At 40.8% G+C, this 18,659-nt stretch overlaps 1 protein-coding gene across 4 annotated transcripts in view; it reads left to right on the top strand.

The window, feature by feature from the left end:
• The window catches only part of ATP10D (ATPase phospholipid transporting 10D (putative)), a 110,537-nt gene extending 91,885 nt beyond the window's left edge, over positions 1–18,652 (top strand). For all 4 annotated transcript variants that reach the window (XM_047857493.1, XM_047857494.1, XM_047857496.1 and 1 more), the window contains 5 exons: positions 1,299–1,499; positions 6,245–6,325; positions 7,525–7,629; positions 11,519–11,706; positions 15,814–18,652. In XM_047857493.1, the coding sequence (XP_047713449.1) occupies positions 1,299–1,499; positions 6,245–6,325; positions 7,525–7,629; positions 11,519–11,706; positions 15,814–16,144 (906 nt within the window). In that variant the 3' untranslated portion in view covers positions 16,145–18,652. The remainder of the gene's footprint in view (positions 1–1,298; positions 1,500–6,244; positions 6,326–7,524; positions 7,630–11,518; positions 11,707–15,813) is intronic.
• Positions 18,653–18,659: the final 7 nt, after the last annotated feature.

The following is an 18,659-nucleotide window of genomic DNA, read 5'->3' as shown; positions in this document are numbered from 1 at the left end:
TGGAACCCTTGATGGCCATTCCCACTGATAACCTCACAATTTGTCTCTACCTCTTTTGTACCTAGCAAAACAGTGAATGCTTTGTAAACTACAGAGAAAAAGGCCCAGTACCAGAAGCCATTCAAGTAATGTATGTTTCTGAGACTGTGGTTCTTGGATCTGAGAAAACTTTTGAGATACTGATGAAGACTATGAATTCACTCCCCAAAACACATGCACCAAATTAATACATTTTCAGGAGCAGGGTGTGGTGTATGTGCATAGACCCTAGACTTAAGGATTATTCTAAGGATTGTGGCCCCTACCCTAAAGTATTCTAGTGTGTCTAGAATGCCAACAATAACATCTCAATATGTTTAAGGCACTCTACAGGTCATGGGCACTTTCTGAGTTGATCTTGATATCAAGCTTTGAGGTGGTATAATTCTCATTTTTCAGATGAGGAAACCAAAAATTCAGAGGGGTTGGGAAAATGGCTTAAAGTGAAAAAAGCAATATGAAGTGTCCTCAGGCCTTGAAGAGGACCCCTAAATCTCGGTCCAGTGCCCTTTCCTGTGGCCTGCCTTGCTTGAGGGCGTGGAACTTTTGCCATAGTGGTCTTTAGTTCATTTGAGAAAAATATTGGAGGAAACACCGTAGGATGTATGTGTCTCGCCTCTAGGGTGACGACCTGTCCTGATTTGCCAGGGGCTATGTCAGTTTTAGCAGTGAGAGTCCCTGTCCTGGGAAACTCCTCAGTCCAAAACTAAGTGGGATGGTTGGCTACCCTGCTGGCACCACTAAACACATAATTTTAAACCATGAAAGCAAGAGAATGAATATTTGTTGTGTGCATGCTTCATACCAGGCACTGGGCTAGGGTCTCTTCGTGTAGAAGAGATTCCTCAGTTTGAAAACTGGCTCTGCTGCTTACCAGCCAGGTAACTCTGTGCAGATTCCTCAGCCTCTCTCTGCCTCAGTTTCCTCGTCCGTAAAATAGGACACCGATAATTCCCAAGTTGTTAGGAAGCTTGAGCAAATCATTTGTAAAGCTCTTAGAACAGTGCTAGGACCACACAGTAAGTGGCATGTGTGTGTTCATGTGTGTATGTAAGTACGTGTGCGTGTGTATGTGTTTCACTTAAACATTTACCTAAAAGGGACGCCAAGGTAAGTTGTGGTCTTCCATTCTGTAAGTGAGGGAACTACACCGAGGGAGAGGCGGAGATTACACAGCTGAAAATGGCAGCATGTGGCTGGTGCGGTGACGGCACACGTTGCTGTTTCTAAGATGCAAATGTCGCTCTTTGTGTCCGTAGGCCTATGTGAACCTCCTTTTCTGGTACCAGTTCTTTTGTGGATTTTCAGGAACATCCATGACTGACTACTGGGTTTTGATCTTGTTCAACCTCCTTTTCACTTCCGCTCCTCCTGTCATTTATGGTGTTTTGGAGAAAGATGTGTCTGCAGAGACCCTCATGCAACTGCCCGAACTTTACAAGAGTGGTCAGAAATCAGAGGTAGGTGCTAAAGCAAAAATGCTTGGACCAGCGCACATCCATTGTCAAAGCCAGGGCATTTTCCAGTCAGCGCAGCTCAAATATTGTGGTACATTCAGGACTATTTAAAACAATTTGAATTAGGGGGCGCCTGGGTGGCTCAGCCGGTTGAGCATCCAACTCTTGATTTTGGCTCATGTCATGATCTCACGGTTTGTGGGATCCAGGCCCACGTAAGGTTCTGTGCTGACAGCATGGAGCCTGCTTAGGATTCTCTCTCCCTCTCTCTCTGCCCCTCCCCCGATTGTGCACATGCCTGTGTGCTTTCTCTCTCTCTCTCTCTCTCTCTCTCTCTCTCAAACGTTATTTAATGTTTAAATAAACATTAAAAAAAACCTATTTGGATTATATGGTTGTTTCAGAAGATCTCTGTTAACAGAGATAACAGGAAGATATTAAGTTACTTGCTTCTGAGATGAACAGAGGTAAAACTATGAAAAGCCTTAGGTACTTCTATGAAGAAATCTGGTGTTTAGACCTCACAGCTAATAATGTCTAGTATTTGTGGGGCGACTGGTGTCTCGGTTGGTTGAGTGGCCGACGTTGACTCAGGTCATGATCTTGTGGTCCGTGAGTTCGAGCCCCACGTCGGGCTCTGTGCTGTCAGCCTGAAGCCTGCTTTGGATTCTGTGTCTCCCTCTCTCTCTGCTCCTCCCCTGCTTGTGCTCTATCTCTCTCTGTCTCTCAAAAATAAATAAATGTTAAAAAAAATTTTTTTTTTAAATAATGTCTAGTATTTGCTAAACCTCACTGTGCCATCTCTTGTGCAAGCTACTGAACATTCCATCTCATTTATCTCCACAAAACATGTTGAGGGAGAACCTCAAAAATCTTGCAGCTGGACAAATGGCAGAGCCAGGATGTGACTCCTTCTTAGTCTGGTTCCAAAGCCAAAATCAAATTCTTCATGTTCTACTGTCATGCAAAATAGTGGCTTGTTCTGACTGGCTCCCTCTACTTAAAACCATGCCCCGCCTCTACTTACTTGATCTTCGTGCTGTCAGTCTACCGATGGATCATTTATGTATGTCCCCACTTTCCAGTCTTCTCTCACTGCCCTCATTGCCTCCCACCCAGAATATTGTGGTTGCTGATTAACTGGGCTAGCTGTCTCAGAACTCTTTTCTTTCTTTTTTCTTTTTTATTTGAGAGAGAGAGAGTGCATGAGCAGGGAAGAGGGGCGGAGGGAGAGAGAGAATCTTTTTTTTTTTTAAGTGTATTTATTTATTTTGAGAGAGCACAAACTGGGGAGGGGCAGAGAGAGAGGGAGAGAGAGAATCCCAAGCAGGCTCCACACTGTCAGCGTGGAGCTCAGTGGCGGGGCTCGATCCCACTACCCTGGGATCATGACCTGAGCTTAGATCAAGAGTCAGGTGCTCAACCAACCAAGCCTCCCAGGCCCCCCAAAACTCTTTTCTTTCTAATTTCTCTTCTACAAAATTAATAGTAATTAATGTAGCACTTATGAACATTTTTGTAAATGCCTCCTATATGCCAGGCACTAAGTCCTTAATATACATAAATCTAACCTCAAAATGACCCTATAAGTAAGTGCTATCTTTATCCACACTGTAGGTGAGGAAGGTCAGGCACAAGAAGGTCCCTTCAGTAATCTGCCATGTCACAGTGTTCATGAGCGGTACAGGTGAACTCTGGATCTCTAGCCCTTCCTGTCCACCATTATGCTATGTGGCAGAAAGAACACTGATGCTGTCTTCAGTCCTTGGGTCACCCCCTGCCTCCACATGCTATTTAATGCCAAGAATCCAAAGTGCTTTCACAGGTGCATTGTTGGGATCACAGGGACTGAGGCCGGCCAGGAGCCTGTAGACACCTGTAAGTGGACAAAGCTGAGGGGTCCGTGTAGTCAGATAGTCTGTCTTGAAAGAAGACTCTGTTACTCAAGACTCTTTCAGTTGCAAGTGACAGAAACCAACTCGAACTGGCTTAATAAAAAAGGGAAGTTTATTGGCTTAATAAACTTTTGCATAGCTGCAAAATCCACAGGTAATGATGACAGAACACTGTTACTCTTGAAGCAACTCTAAATGTCCAGGTTAGGACTCACTGGCCTAGCTTGAGTCTCATGCCTTTTCGTTTTCTCCTTGACCAAGGCTGGGACAGTTATCATTTGTGAGGACAGAGCTGAATCACATGGACAGGATTGGAAAGAAGGGTGTCCTATAGAAGTACTGGACAGACAAAAATCAGACCCACCATAAGAAATCTCTGTGTTGTGCTTCACCCACTGTTCTAAAGACACTGACCCAGATCAGTTAAAAATAATGCTGAGTTTATGTTTAAATTCTGAGTGTTTAAATTCTGGTTCTGTGCTGTGTGACCGTGGTAAATTGTTTAACTTGCTTGCATTTCTGTTTCTTTATAGAGATGGTATGAGGATTGAGGAAGATAAAAAGTTCCATCCACATGAAGCTCTCAGTATTGTTATTTTTACTCTCCAGAATTAACCAGAAATTTGAGGAAATCTCAAATGTAAAATATGTTTATTTTCCTCAGTCTAACTTTATCCTGACTTGAACTTCCTTTCCAGGCTGGGGAGTAAGTTAATGTCCACAGGCTACCTGCAGTAGGCAACACAGAGAAGTCACACGTTCATCTTTCAGGGGAGAAGAAATCCTCATAATCCTTTAATACCATCCAATCCATTTGGATCAAGGAGCTAAATAGGGTTTTCCTAAAGGAATCCAGTCTGACTTAAAGTTGAAGGCCAGGATGCAGGAATGTATGGTTGATATTAATGAAGCTTGTCCTGTACCCCTTACCTAAATGAAATTCCAAGTCCATTGGGGAAAGAGAGTTGAGGGGGGAACGTTCAAAATTTTTGTAGCTGGCATTTTAAAAGCCCATTTGTACAGACTTTGGTTGGTTCTTACCCTTGGAAGAGTTGAGGTCATTGTTTCCTATTGTTGAACCCTGTTATCAATCCTTTGCACACATTGTTCTATTGAGTTGGCCAGTTTTATAATACATGGTAATAGCAAGAGGATTCCCAGCATGTGGCTATTGATAGAAGGTCATTGATTTCATTGAGTTTACCTTCCAGAGGAGTTGTCCTTTCTTTGAACTTGGTCTTCAAATGAATTCTGTTTTATGCTTGAGCCAGTTCCTGCCTTCAGCATCATGAAACATACTCTCCGAGGTTTCAGAATCTTCCCCTGAGGGAGATGATGTGGAGGGCTGTAGCAGAGGCTTCCCTTCCAAGAAACAATCATCTGTTAACCATCTCTCATCACCCACACAGTCATCTTTTCTGGCTTGGACTTCATGTCCACATTTTCCCTTTCGGTTTCCAAGAGATCCGATGAGTTCATCTCTTTAGCCTCTCATTCATCTTTTACCCTTCTCTACTTCCCAAGTCCCCTTACTCACGTAACTGCTGTGGAGTAATTGTGCTTTTACCTTATTTGAGCTAGGATTTTTGAGCAACTTCCATTCATCCAGAAGCATGAAGTTACATTTTAGCTTATCCCCAAATTGTTTTCTCTTGTCTAGTGGCATTTTGGTTGCCCCTTTGGTTCTGCTGCATTCTCTTCTATCATTTGATTGTGCTTCTGCTTAGATTTTATGGACATTTGGATGATGAAAGGCTGGTAAAATATCCTATCATTTTTAAGGAGGAAATAGTAAAAGACACACAAGAAAAAGGAACAGGACAGTGTAATAAAAGGAACAATAATAGTAATAAGATCAGAAACAATAAATCCTCATTGTTTTGATTTTCCGGAGGACAAAGAGATCCTTTTAAAAAAGGATAGATTTTAAAACTCTAAGTGTAGTCTATTGAAGAATAAAAGAGTGTATATGGAGAATTTGTGTATTTCTAAAACTTTGTTATTTAGAAGACATTGGTTATTTTCAAGGAAATTTCAGCCTTTTCGTATTTGGAAGGAAATGAGAATGAGAACATGATAAGAAAAGAGAAGACTAGGGCAGGGATATAATACATGTGTTGCCATTTTTATCCATGGCAGACATCACCGATGGACCATAGCACTCTATTGTTCCTCCTGGGTCTGAATGCAGCCTCAGAATCGTTCTGCACACACATCAACATTCAGTCAGAGGTGGCTCTTGTTTGAAAAAGTGTTTTCAAGTAGAGATTAGTGTCTCTGCTTGAACTTTTTTGTTATAAGCTTTTGGTAAGAAGCAGTTTAACACATGCAAAACTATATAGGAATAGTTTATTAATCCAGCAAATATTTACTGAGTACTTGATAGGTACCAGGTACTGTTTTAATCACTTGAATAAAAAAAAAATCAAAGCCCCACTGTATGTAGTTTGCATTTTGTTGAATGACCCATTAGGTACACAAATATAGTTATCGCCAATGGTGATGAGAGATGTTTCTTGTTGGAGAAAAAGAGTGCGTGCACACACCCAAGCGGGAGAGGGAGAGAATCTTAAGCAGACTCTGTGCTAAGCACGGAGCCCACTGTGGGGCTTGCCCAAGGTTGATCAAAAGATATGAGTGACATGAGCGGAACAGAGTTCCTTTATGGATTTTTTTCACCTAGGAATTTATTCAACTGTCACACCTTATTTGTTCACCACTGTTTACAAATTCCCATGAAGGGAATATAGTCTTCTTAGAGAAGCAAAAGTAAGTATTGGCTTGTGTTGTTCCTTGACTTTGCTTTGACCCATTTTAATCTTGATCCCTCCACAATATCTGTTTCCTTTTCAGGCATACTTACCCCTTACCTTCTGGATCACCTTGTTGGATGCCTTTTATCAAAGCCTGGTCTGCTTCTTTGTGCCTTATTATGTGAGTCCCCGTTCACTCAAAGAATATGCTATTAATGAATCAACGAGGCTTCTTTGTTGCCAGTATAAACACACAGGATGGATATATTAGGGTAGATTGCTCATATAATCAAGTTGATTATTAGCTGACTAAATTATAATGTCCCCCCGAAAATGTTAGATAATGGATTAAGTTTGGAGATAAGTACCTAGTTGACTCCTCTTGTGTCTCCTTTTTAGCCCTGTACTGCTTGATCAGTTTTGCAAATGACCTGAATAAAATTGAGAGTCCAGGCATATAATGAGATGAGTCAAAATCAGAAAGGCAAAGTCAGAATATGAGATTTATTATTAGTGCTGGGCTGATGATATTCATAGTATTAAATTTAAGTTCTTATTCATAGTCTCTTCAAAACTAAAAAACCTGTTTCACAGGTGAGGAATAGAAGAAATGTGACTAAGGAAAGAACGTGTAAAAATGAACTTTAAAATTTTGCCAGCACCAAGCACAAAACATGATGTAACTGCCCACCCATACACAGCCCTACCCAGAAGAAAACACTAGTTTGATCATAGATTGGTGTTAACAAAACACACAGTGTTAAGAATGAGAAAGGTTATAGTCTCTAAGTTAACAACTTCTATTCTTTAGTTATTTATTTAAATAAAATGACTTGAATTTGCCCAGCTAGAATATTCCAGGTTTACGGCATTTCAAGGGAATACAGATAAGGCAATCTGAAGTGTAAAGCAGAGGAGAACAATTATGAAATGCCAGAAATTGTGAAATGTCAGAAAATAGTGTCATTCAAAGAATACTTTAAGGACTTGAGGACATATACGTAGGAGAGGAGGGGATATTTACTTAGCAGAGATATATACTCAAGATAGCCTTAATAGCTGCCTCAGAGGCTTGCAGCTCTGTTCAATGGGACATATTTCCTATATTTCTATACTTCAAAGAGCTGGGAGAGTAAGTACAAGGTTCTGGGAGGATGAATTATGACTCAGGATAAAGAGGCATTCCAACTGAAAAGTTCAGAGATTAGACGGCCTAGCTAAGAGTCAGTCTCTCTCTTCTGGAAATGTTCGAGTTTATCCTAAATGACCCGTTGTTGAAGAAGGGACCCATTCACAGTTGAGCTATACAATAAAGGAATGGTATTCACACCACTGAATGTGACAACTCTCCTGCATCACCGCCTGTTGTCCTTTTTGTAGACCTACCAGGGCTCAGACATTGACATCTTTGCATTTGGAAACCCCCTGAACACAGCTGCTCTGTTCATCATTATCCTCCACCTGGTGATTGAAAGCAACAGTTTGGTGAGTGGTTTTCCTGCCTCTGAATTGGGCTGAAACTGTGCTTGGGGAAGTGTCTTCTATTAGCAGTGACCCTACTTAAACCCTTCATGCCTAGAAGACACATGTTAACAAGAGTAATGATTCCCAATAAGAGGGGTGATTCATGGCTACTCTTGTTGACTGTTGAGTGCCATTATGTTGAGCTCAATATATAGCCAGGGAAAGTGGGAGATACCTACCTGGTCCCCTTGGTGGTAGCCATGATGGATGGTTCATGGAGGCTTGAATCCGGCTGGAGAAATAATTGATGGCCAATACTCTTCAAGATGGCCAACATTATTAGATATTGCTGATGTCTTGCAACTCAACTAAAAAGAGGGGTTGTGCCATAATCCTGGTATACTGACTTTAGTAAGTGATGATTTTATCATAACAAAATTTCTCATGATACAGGAACATATTATCTTTCCTCCAGAATTTTTACTGTTCATTTAAATCTAGGTCTTTTTTATCTTATTTGCTGACTTAATGATAAAGTTAGGTCTCTTCATCAAAATGATTGTACTGTAGCTCTCTGCAGCAAAGCTAATGTGTATGATTCAGATCATGAGAGCTTGGTTATAAACCTTCCTTTGCAGGTGAACATTTTACCCAACTCTGAAGAATAAACTGCCTCTGTGATTATTGATGCCAGTTCCTCATTTCCGTTGGCATCATCTTTGCTATAGTCTAAGCCACTATCATCTCTTCCTGGACTATTGTACAGCCTCCTTAGTCTTCCCACCAACCTCTACTCTTGACTCCTCTAGCCGTCCTCTGCAAAACAACCAGAATCATCCTTTTGGAACACAAACCATGTCTTGTTGCTGTCCTTTGGGTAAAACCCCTCAGTGATTTCCTACTGTACTTGGAATAAAATTGAAAAGCCCTAAGATGGCCTACAAGACTTCATGCAGTGATACCTCTCCTTTTCTCTCCAATCACATTTCCACTGGAAACACACTGTCCCTTTTCAGTGGCTCCGATACAGTGAGCTCCTTACCTTATTGGGTCCTTAGCATTCACCATACCTCCTGAGGGGAGTATTCTTATTCCCTTGGTTCCCCACACTTTTCCCAGCTCAAATATTATTTTGGGTCTCAGCAAAAATGCTGCTTTCCCCAGGGGCCCTTCCCTAACCATCCATTGTCTCATGCCATCCGTTTGCTTTTATCCATGACCCTAATAATAATTTCTTACTATTCAGCAGTTACGTGATTGTCTGATTCATGTTTACCTTCTGCCTTAAACTATAATCTCTGTGAGGACAGAGTTCATATTTATTTTGTTGACCACTGTATACCAGAATCTAGGACAAGACTGGCATATCGTAGGTGCTTAAAAATATTTGAATGGATAAACAAATAATTAAATCACTAACCAGTATTTAGAGTGTTTTTACCACCCTGGTAGTGAATGCATTTCACACAGGAATAGCTGAATGAGGTTATAGTTGAAATGTTATGTGCAGTTATATTGTAAAATTATTTATAATAAATTCTAAAGTAGAGCTGAATATTTCTGGCATCACTTCCTTTGCTTACAACCTTCTATAATCAAACTGTACAAGCCCAAAGTATAGTAAAAGGTTAATATCTGAAAATACCAGGTAGGGAGACTAAAGGGAATTCTAGAACTAAAATATTTGGCATTGTTTTAGTATCTATTTGATTTCATTTTTAAACAATTTTGTAGGCACTCTTAGTTACTACCCAAGGGATTGTCATAGGTTCTAGCATTTATTAGCGTTTCAAAGGATCTAATGGATCAAGTGTGTCCGTTTGAGTTCACTGGTTATGAACAGCAACCTGAGCAAATAGAAAAGTTATTAAAAATATACTGAAGAACGATGATAAAATCAAACCAAACCATCCTGAGAAACGAGAGTGGCTCCAGACATCCAGGAAACAAACTAACGGACAAGATTGCTCTGCTCTGAATTGGCTATAGTCATTTTCTTTCTGCTCTTGCCTCACTGTGCTCCAAGTTTAGTCCCTGGTGACAGAATTCTGTTTCCTTAGCTTCAGTCCTAGACTTTGGCTAGAGGAGGGATATCGTGCCAAGACTGTGCACAATGTCGGGCTGAGAAGGAAGAAAGTGAAAGCCAGGCGCCAAGAAAAACAGTGTTTGCTATTCATATAGCAAATAGTGTCCTTTATAGGACGCATCATTAAACTTTTTTCTCATGCCAGGGGACGCTAGAGCTCACAGCCTTGGAGAGTCCCTTGTCAGTAAGAGTCAGCCATTGGGAGGGTGTGAAGCACCCTCATCTCATTGTCACCCCCCACCTCCCTGTTTTCACCCAGTGTCTCTTGACTCTAACTGTATCAACTTCTGTAAATGTGCCAACCATCAAGTTGCTGTCTCACTTGCCAAACGCACATCCTTAGGGAAAAAAATTCAGGCAGTAGCGTTCAGTGGGAAGGAAAGACATCTGAGAAAGAAAGACAAAAGATAACAAATCATTGCCTCAGAGGCATGATGACCATCAGGATGTAGCCAACACTTTCTGAGCAGTTTGTACATTTTACACAAAATGAGCAGTCTTTGCGATGCGTGTGAAGATGTCTACCTTGGGGAAATACTTTGCAGAATTAAGAGAGAAAAGGAGAAAATTATAGCCTTAGAAAATATTACTGAAGGCAGTGCTTCCCCGCAAAAGCATAACCTTTTCCACCATGGTATACACTATGATCTTAGGTGGTAGTATCTACTGCACTAAATAACACTGAATACCCCACCGTGGCAATTTCCCTTTGTAACAAAGGTCAGACTGTAGACTCGGCAGTTATGATAATACGTAATGGCGACATTGCATTTAAGGAAGTCATCTACTTGTTTTTCGAAATGAAGTTACTTAAATAGTAAGCCAGTTTAAGGGAAATACTAAGAGGGGCACCTGGATGGTTCAGTGGGTTAAGCCTCCGACCTCGGCTCAGTTCATGAGTTTGAGCCCTGCGTCGGCTCTGTGCTGATGAGGTGGAGCCTGCTTGGGATTCTCTGTCTCCCTCTGTCTCTGCCTCTACCCCACTCTCACTCTCTCTCTCAAAATAAATAAATAAACTTAAAAAAAAATATATATATATATATTAAGAAAAATTCCAAGCTATCCACAGATACAAAGGTGGCTAGGTTACAGTGTGAAGAAAAAGATTTGTTTCTTGTTCATATAAAGTCAGCTGAGGTTCCAGATAGCTCTAGAGTACTTGTTCTCTGAGTGGGGGGCTGAGTGCCCTGGCTATGTCTTGTAGCTTTACCATCTGGAATTGTCCCCAAGAGGGGGATCTTCTTGATCAACATGGAAGGAAAGGAGACCGCATGGGAAATTGCACACCAGCTCTTCCATGCCTCTAACCTGGACATTTTGCATCTCTCTTCCATTCACATTTCATTGGTCAAAGCAGGATATATGGCCATACTTAATTTCAAGGGGATGAGGAAATGCAATCCTTCCACGTGCTTATGATGGGAAGAAATTCGAATATTGGTGAGGAACAGTAATGTCTGCCAGCCCTGTGAATGGGTAAAGTTTGAGGACTGAAGTATAACTTAATGAAGAAACAGACCAATTAGTGACTGTATTAAAAAGAGAGAGAGAGAATGCGACACCTTATGGTGCGTGGACAATATAAAATAGTCATCAGAATCAACCTGTTGGCATTTGACTTAGCTTTACAGAATTTCAACAGTGATATGAACTGTTCACAAAAGATGCTCTCATCTCTTTGGTATTTTGTGTTTTGTTCTCTAAGGTTTGTGACGCTTATTCATTGCTCAGACATGTTGTCTCTTCAGCAGAACAGAGTGCATCGGGGTGCAAAACCCTGTCAGTGAGAGAGTGTTCATTTCCCCTGCTTTTCATGTCTTGCAGACCTGGATCCACATGCTGGTCATCGTTGGTAGTGTCTTGTCTTATTTTCTCTTTGCCTTGGCGTTTGGAGCCATGTGTGTGACTTGCAACCCGCCATCCAACCCCCACTGGATCATGCAGGAGCACATGCTGGATCCAGTGTTCTACTTGGTTTGTGTCCTCGCAACCTGCGTCGCCCTTCTGCCAAGGTATGGTGTCTTATCATCAAGAGAGTAAGTGAGATCACAGGCTGAGAATTCTTCAGGCAACTGCTGAGAATGGATGGCAGACCGTCCTGTTTACTAGTGGAGAGGTCAGCCTGTGTACTAGTTAAAACATTGGTGTGTTAGCTCCTTTACCAGAGAACAAATATGGTTTAAGCGAACTGGAAGGGATAGGTCTCTCTCGTGGAAAATTCTGACTGGTTGACAGTCCCCAAAGATGGGGCAGCTTCACCCACAAGGTTATATGAGGATCCTTTCCTCTGTCCTTTTGTTCTGCCAACCCCCACGGGTGTTGCCCTTATCTGCATGATTGAAGGTGACTCACCCTCAGCCCATTCACCTCCCTGCCTGCAGGAGGGAGAAAGAGAGAAAATGGAGTGCGAGCAGCTTTCTTCTTCTTCCTTTTTTTTTTTTTTTTTTTTTTTATGCAGAAGTGACCCAGAAGTTGCTCATATCCCCTTAACTAGAACTTAAGTATCTGGACTCTGAGTGACTAAAATCTGAGTGTTTTTAAAAGGAAAAAGGGGAGAATGCATACTGAGGGACAGCATTGGTCTTTCTACAGCCTATAACTGCTGAAAACTTAATCTGAGTTAGTTACCTTTCCCATTTTAGTTTAAATGGAATTTCTAATAATGTACAGGATGGAACTGGCTAAGAAGTATACGTGGGTTTTTAATCTATAGCTCTTTCTCTTTATATTTTTATAAAATTTATCTGTTTAGCTGGAAACACTTTGCCAAATAGTTGTTCTACCTTTGTAAACATGGTGTGAGAGTCAAATGGTGATTTCAGATGATTCTTTAAGAGAGCTGACAAACTGACTCCCAGGCCAAATCTGACCCGCTGCCTGGTTTTAAAAGTAAATAAAGTTTCGTTGGAACATAGACATACTTATTTATGAGTTATCTATGGCTGATTTCGCACTACGGTAGCAGAGTCCAGTAGTTCCAACAGAGACCGTCTGGCTTGCAAAGCCTGAAATATTACTATCTGGCCCGGCGGAAGAAAGTTGGCCACCCCAAGTTTGTAACACCAATGTAAGACAGCATGAGCACAAACTCTGTTACTGATGGGCATTCCTTCTAGAAATGCGTAAGAAAAGCCCTCTTGAGTCCTTCTATGGTGTTTACGATTGTGTACTTGACAGTATTACTGCTCAACTGAGATGCTTCCATGCTACTCACTGTGATTACCAGCTTTCAGATCAAAAACTAACAAGGTGATTCCCACCAACAGTGCAAGAGGGTTCCCGTTTCTTCACATCCTCTCCAGCATCTATAATCTCCTGATCTGTTCATTTTAGCCACTCTGACTGGCGCCAGGTGCACTGTTGGTGGGAACGCAAACTGGTACAGCCACTCTGGAAAACAGTGTGGTGGTTCCTCAAAAAATTATAAATAGATCTACCCTATAACCCAGCAATAGCACTGCTAGGAATTTACCCAAGGGATACAGGAGTGCTGATGCAGAGGGGCGCTTGTACCCCAGTGTTTATAGCAGCACTTTCAACAATAGCCAAATTATGGAAAGAGCCTAAATGTCCATCAACTGTCCATAAAGAAGATGTGGTTTATATATACAGTGGAATACTCTTTGGCAATGAGAAAGAATGAGAGAGAGAAAGAATGGCCATTTGTAGCAACATGGATGGAACTGGAGAGTGTTGTGCTAAGTGAAATAAGTCAGGCAGAGAAAGATACCGTATGTTTTCACTTATATGTAGATCCTGAGAAACTTAACAGAGAACTATGGGGGAGGGGAAGGGGGGGGAAATTACAAAGAGGGAAGGAGGCAAACCGTAAGATACTCTAAAATGCTGAGAATAAACTGAGGGTCGATGGGGGGCGCGGGGGAGGGGAAAGTGGGTGATGGCCATTGAGGAAGGCACCTGTTGGGATGAGCACTGGGTGTTGTATGGAAACCAATTTGACAATAAATTTCATATAAAAAAATAAATAAAAGAAGAAACAAAACAAAACTAAAATGAAAAAATAAATAAATAGAATAAAAACTAACAAGATGAGCTTGTAGAATTTACGAGGACACAATTCCTAAAAAGTTATAGCCCGAAAAGAAAAATCCTCCCAATTGTACCACTAAGAGTACAATTCTATCTGACATTGTCGTGGTAGGCTGAAAAAAGTGACCCCTAAAATATACCCATGCCCTAATCCCTGGAACCTGTGAATGTTGAGTTTTTTGCTTATGCAGATGTGATTAAGGATACTGAGATGGGGAGATTATCCTGTATCATCTGGGTGGGCCCTAAATGGGGAGATTATCCCGTATTATCTGGGTGGGCCCTAAATGCAGTCGTAAGTATCCTTATGAGAGAGAGGCAGAGGACAATTTGACACAAGCAGTTATGAGAAAGCACTCCAGCCAGAGTGGCAGAGATTCCTTGGCTACAGGCTAAGGAATGCCAGCACTTATCAGAAGCTGGAAGAGACAAGGACTGGATTCCCCTCTAGAACCTTTATAAGTTGCATGGCCTTTCCTCCACCTAGATTTTGGTTCAGTGAACCAATGCCAGAATTTTTGGCCTCCAGCGGGTACATGGGTAGCTCAGTAGGTTAAGCATCCAACTTTTGATTTTGGCTCAGGTCAGGATCTCATGGTTCATGAGTTTGAGCCCTGAGTCAGGCTCAGTGCTGACAGCACGAAGCCTACTTGGGATTCTCTCTCCCTCTGTCTCTGCCCTCCCCAGTTGTGCTCTCTCTTTCAAAATAAATAAACTTAAAACAAAAACAAAAACTCTTGGCCTTCAGAACTGTGGGAAGAAAGTTTGGTCGTTCTAAGCCATCAAGTTGATGGTAATTGGTTACAACGGCCCTAGGAAACTAACAGACTTTGATATGGGGAAGATGGGTGTTGCTATCACAAATACCTAAACATGTGAAGGTGGCTTGGAAACTGGAGAATGGGCAGAGACTGGAAGAATTTAGAGGTACCTGATAGAAAAATGCTAGACTTCTTTAAACAGACTGTAGATAATCAGGGACATTAAAGTTCCTGCTGGTGGAGATTCAGAAGCAAGTGAGAAGCACGGGTTGAAAAAACCATATCATCTTAGAAAATACATAGACGGTCTTAAACAGAATGTTCCTAGAAATGTGGGTGTTAAAGGCACTGGTGAGGAGTTAGAAAGAAATGAGGAACATGGTATTGGAAGTTTGAGGGAAGGGGATCTTTGCAATGTAGTGGCAGAAAACGTACCCAAAGTGTGTTCTGTTATGTAGAAAAGAGAATTGCTGAACTATGAACTTGGATATTTAGTGTCGAAGATTTGGCCTGGTTTCTGCATGCTGCTTTGAGTAAAATATGAGAGAAAATAGACTGAGGGAAGGCCTGTTAAACCCAGAGAAGCTAGATTTAGAAAATTCTCAGCCTATCCAGATTTTAAAAGTTGTTACAATTAAGAGATTGGCTTTGGGGAATATGCTCTAGAGAAAAGGGGAACTGTGGCCGGACAACCTTTTGCTGGTGCTGAAGAGATCAGGTCTGTGACTTCTGGATCCCTTCAGCCATCTTGACAGCCACCAGGAAAGGAGATGGGGTTATATAGGAAAGATCTGTGGAGGACCCTCAATTAATGGCGTAACTCTGCATGACATATATATTGGAGACCCACAAGGTTTATGAGACTCCTGTACCAGCATAAACACTGCCAGCTTGGACTGAAAGGGACAAGTTTGTAGCAATGTGTCATAGTACTCACGGGAAACTAAGTAAGAGCTAGCATTTTTTGAATGCTTACTATGTGCCAACACTCTGTCTGCTTTCCATGTATTAACTTATCTAACAGCCTATGATCTAGCAGTGTCGGCACCTCTCCTGCTAAGATTTTATTTTTTTATTGATTTGACAAGCACTTTTAGGGCACTCACTGTTTTCCAAGTGCTTTTACAAATATCAACTTATTTAATATTGTTAGTGCCTCCATTTTATAGTTTGCTTATCTTTTCCTTTTACCTCAGGAAGACAAATGGCCACCAGACCCTTTTACTTTTTCTAATTGGTGACTATTTTTTGTGTCCCTGTGCTACATTTGAGGTGAATGTAACTCTGTGGTGCTTTTTTGTAACCTAGGTTTGTATACCGAGTTCTTCAGGGATCCCTATTTCCATCTCCAGTTCTAAGGGCGAAGCACTTTGACAGACTGACTCCAGAGGAGAGGACTAAAGCTCTCAAGAAGTGGGCAGAGGCTGGAAAGATGGGCCAAGTGACACCCAAGAATGCTGAACACTCAGACTCCAAGTCAGAGAAAAGAGCTAAGTCTGGCCCTGCTGACAGCTTTGCAATGATGTCAGCACCTTCTCGTCCTGTTGACCAGGGAGACTTCTCTGTCCATGAAACTGCTTTGGACTCAGACTACTGTGAAACCAAGGCCTCAGGGATGGCTGGGCCCCCAAAGGGTTAAAAAAAAAAAAAGCATTGTAGCCTCCTTGGAGTTGCAAGTATTCCCTCAGATTTGGAAGAGGGACCTTGAAGAGGCACCTCTATCAAGAATGAAATGGATTTTTCCCTAAGGGACATGAACATTCATTCTACTGTGCTTGGAAAAGCCAATGTGATGACCTTTATCATATGTTTGTAGATACATTTGTAAAAGGACTTGGAGTGTGACCTGAACAGAGTTTAGGGAAGTGAAATACTTAATTCAGAATCAAATGCTTTTATGAAACTTTTTGGACTTTGTAAAAGCTCTTTTATTGTCTTACAAGTGCAGACATTCTTAAGGGATTCCTTTGAGATGTATTTATTTAATTGGGAGATCTCCGATTCCAGGGAAGTGTTTTCAATGAGCAGACTCCAATCTGAATTGTTTTAAATGAAGAAAAAGTAGTTTTCAGATCAGTTAGAACTCCAAAGAGAAAAAAATGTTACATATAAATGGTTCACTTCCAGAAACAAAATTCAAAGAACCTTCTAATGACAGTGTACCTAAAATAGGGTAATAGCTATACTATTTGAAATGGAGTTAGTGATTATTAGTAGCTTATTTCATGCAGGAAGATGCCTTTGGTCGCCTGCAGATGTTAGGCATATCTTTCTGCTCATGTCAGTGTTCTCTTGAGGGGGAGTCTTCATTGGGAAAGGGCAGAGGGATGCCAGGGTTCCGTAGGAATGTGTTTCTCTCTCAGCTTTCAGTCAAAAGACAACCTTTTATGAGGTCTGCCTCTATGCAGCTGTTGTCAGTTGGGACACAGACCATAGGTAGGGGCAGACAGAATCAGCTGAGTCTCTAGCCTATTTGGCAATTTCTTGTATTCTAAAACTTACAATCGAAAGCCTGATCAAAATGAGACAATCAATTTCAAAACAGTCTTTCAGAGACCATTTGAGGGTTCATGGTCCTTACAGAATCCTACAAATTCTCTGGTGTTACAACTTTTAAAAGTGATTTACTGTGAATTGGGACTGATACAGGTGGTTCTCAGAAGGATTTCATGAGGTTCTTAGAAAACTTCATTTTTTAAATATATTTTAGGACAGGAATGTCCATAGCAAGTTACTTGCTGTTGCAAATCATGTATGCTGGCTTTAGTTGGAACAAAGTGTAGTTTACCAAGTAAGCCCAGGTATTATAAGATCATCTATTCTTGTTGAGTTCTTTTTAAAATTCAGTATCTATTCATCTGAACATTGTCAGCCACTAGTCACCCAGAATCTCCTTCCTGAAATCTCCATGCTAATATTCTCTGTCTGTATCAAGGTCTTATGACTATTAATCTGTTATTCTCAGGGCTTGATATTTTCCTGATACCTACTTTCCTGGTCTGACATTTTTTTTTTTTTATAACTGTCTGATGCTACTACAAATAGTCTTTTATACAGACTGATTTCTAGAACTTTCAAAATCCCACATGGATATTAGAGGTTGCTTTCTGCTTTCTTAATGATTTTTTTAAAATTGTTTAATAAATAATTTGTACAAAAAACTGTCATCATTCCTGTAGATACCACTGAACCTAATAGTAATTGTTACCTGAGCTTAGAAGGAAGCTCTTAAAGCACACCTTTTACCAGAATATTGTAGTGACCTTTTCTTATATGGAAAAATCAGTAATGTCATAGCAGCTGGCATTCATTCTCTGAATATAAATAAAGGGTTAGAATGTAAAGAGAAAAGAATAAGCCAAGAAGACTAAGAAAAAAAGTTAAGTTTCCAGATGTCAAGTATCCGTACGTAAGAGTAGAAGAAACTCGAGTGTTCATGTTATGTGTCCGCAATCTCTTATCCACAATTCTAAAATCCCAAGAGGTCTGAAACGTGAGGGTTTTTTCATAAGTTAGGCACAAATTAAATGTACCAGACAGATGTAAAACTATTTATTCAGTATAATTATTCAGGTGTTTTGCTACAAAAATGTATAACTGGGTGCTAAACTGTATTGTATCTTTTAGATTCTGAAAAATTCAGGATTCTGTCACACAGCTAGCCCTCAGGCAAAAAAAGATTTGGGATCCATATCAAGCCCTTAACAGGCCTCATTTACAAGTGAGTAACCTTTACACAAAGTTACTGCATTTTGGTGTTCAATATATTTTCCCAAATTTGAGGGATCATTGTTCTTTATAGCCAGAAAAAAATGGTTAATAATGTGTATTTTGAGGTATAATTTTATCCCAAAAGATTTATAAAAGAATTATTCCAGGCTCCCAAAATGTACTCTGTAGACATGAAAGATCCTTGGACTCTTACCAGGATCAAAGTTTTCTTTGGACACTTAAGTAACCTGAGACTATTAGCAACCTTTCACTTCAAAAAGCCATCCGTTACCTAAAATAAAAGAGCACGTTCCTGTGAGAGGGAGTCCAAGACAGGTAAATTCAGGTTGGTAGGCGGCTGGGGCCAACAATTATGGTGGGAGACACAGTTTCCTGGGACTTTCCATCCATGTTCTATGTCCAATAAAAAAATAAAAAAAAAA

The sequence above is a fragment of the Prionailurus viverrinus genome, chromosome B1, assembly GCF_022837055.1.
Source record: "Prionailurus viverrinus isolate Anna chromosome B1, UM_Priviv_1.0, whole genome shotgun sequence".
Lineage (NCBI taxonomy): Eukaryota > Metazoa > Chordata > Mammalia > Carnivora > Felidae > Prionailurus > Prionailurus viverrinus.
This window is presented reverse-complemented; position numbering and strand designations above follow the sequence as displayed.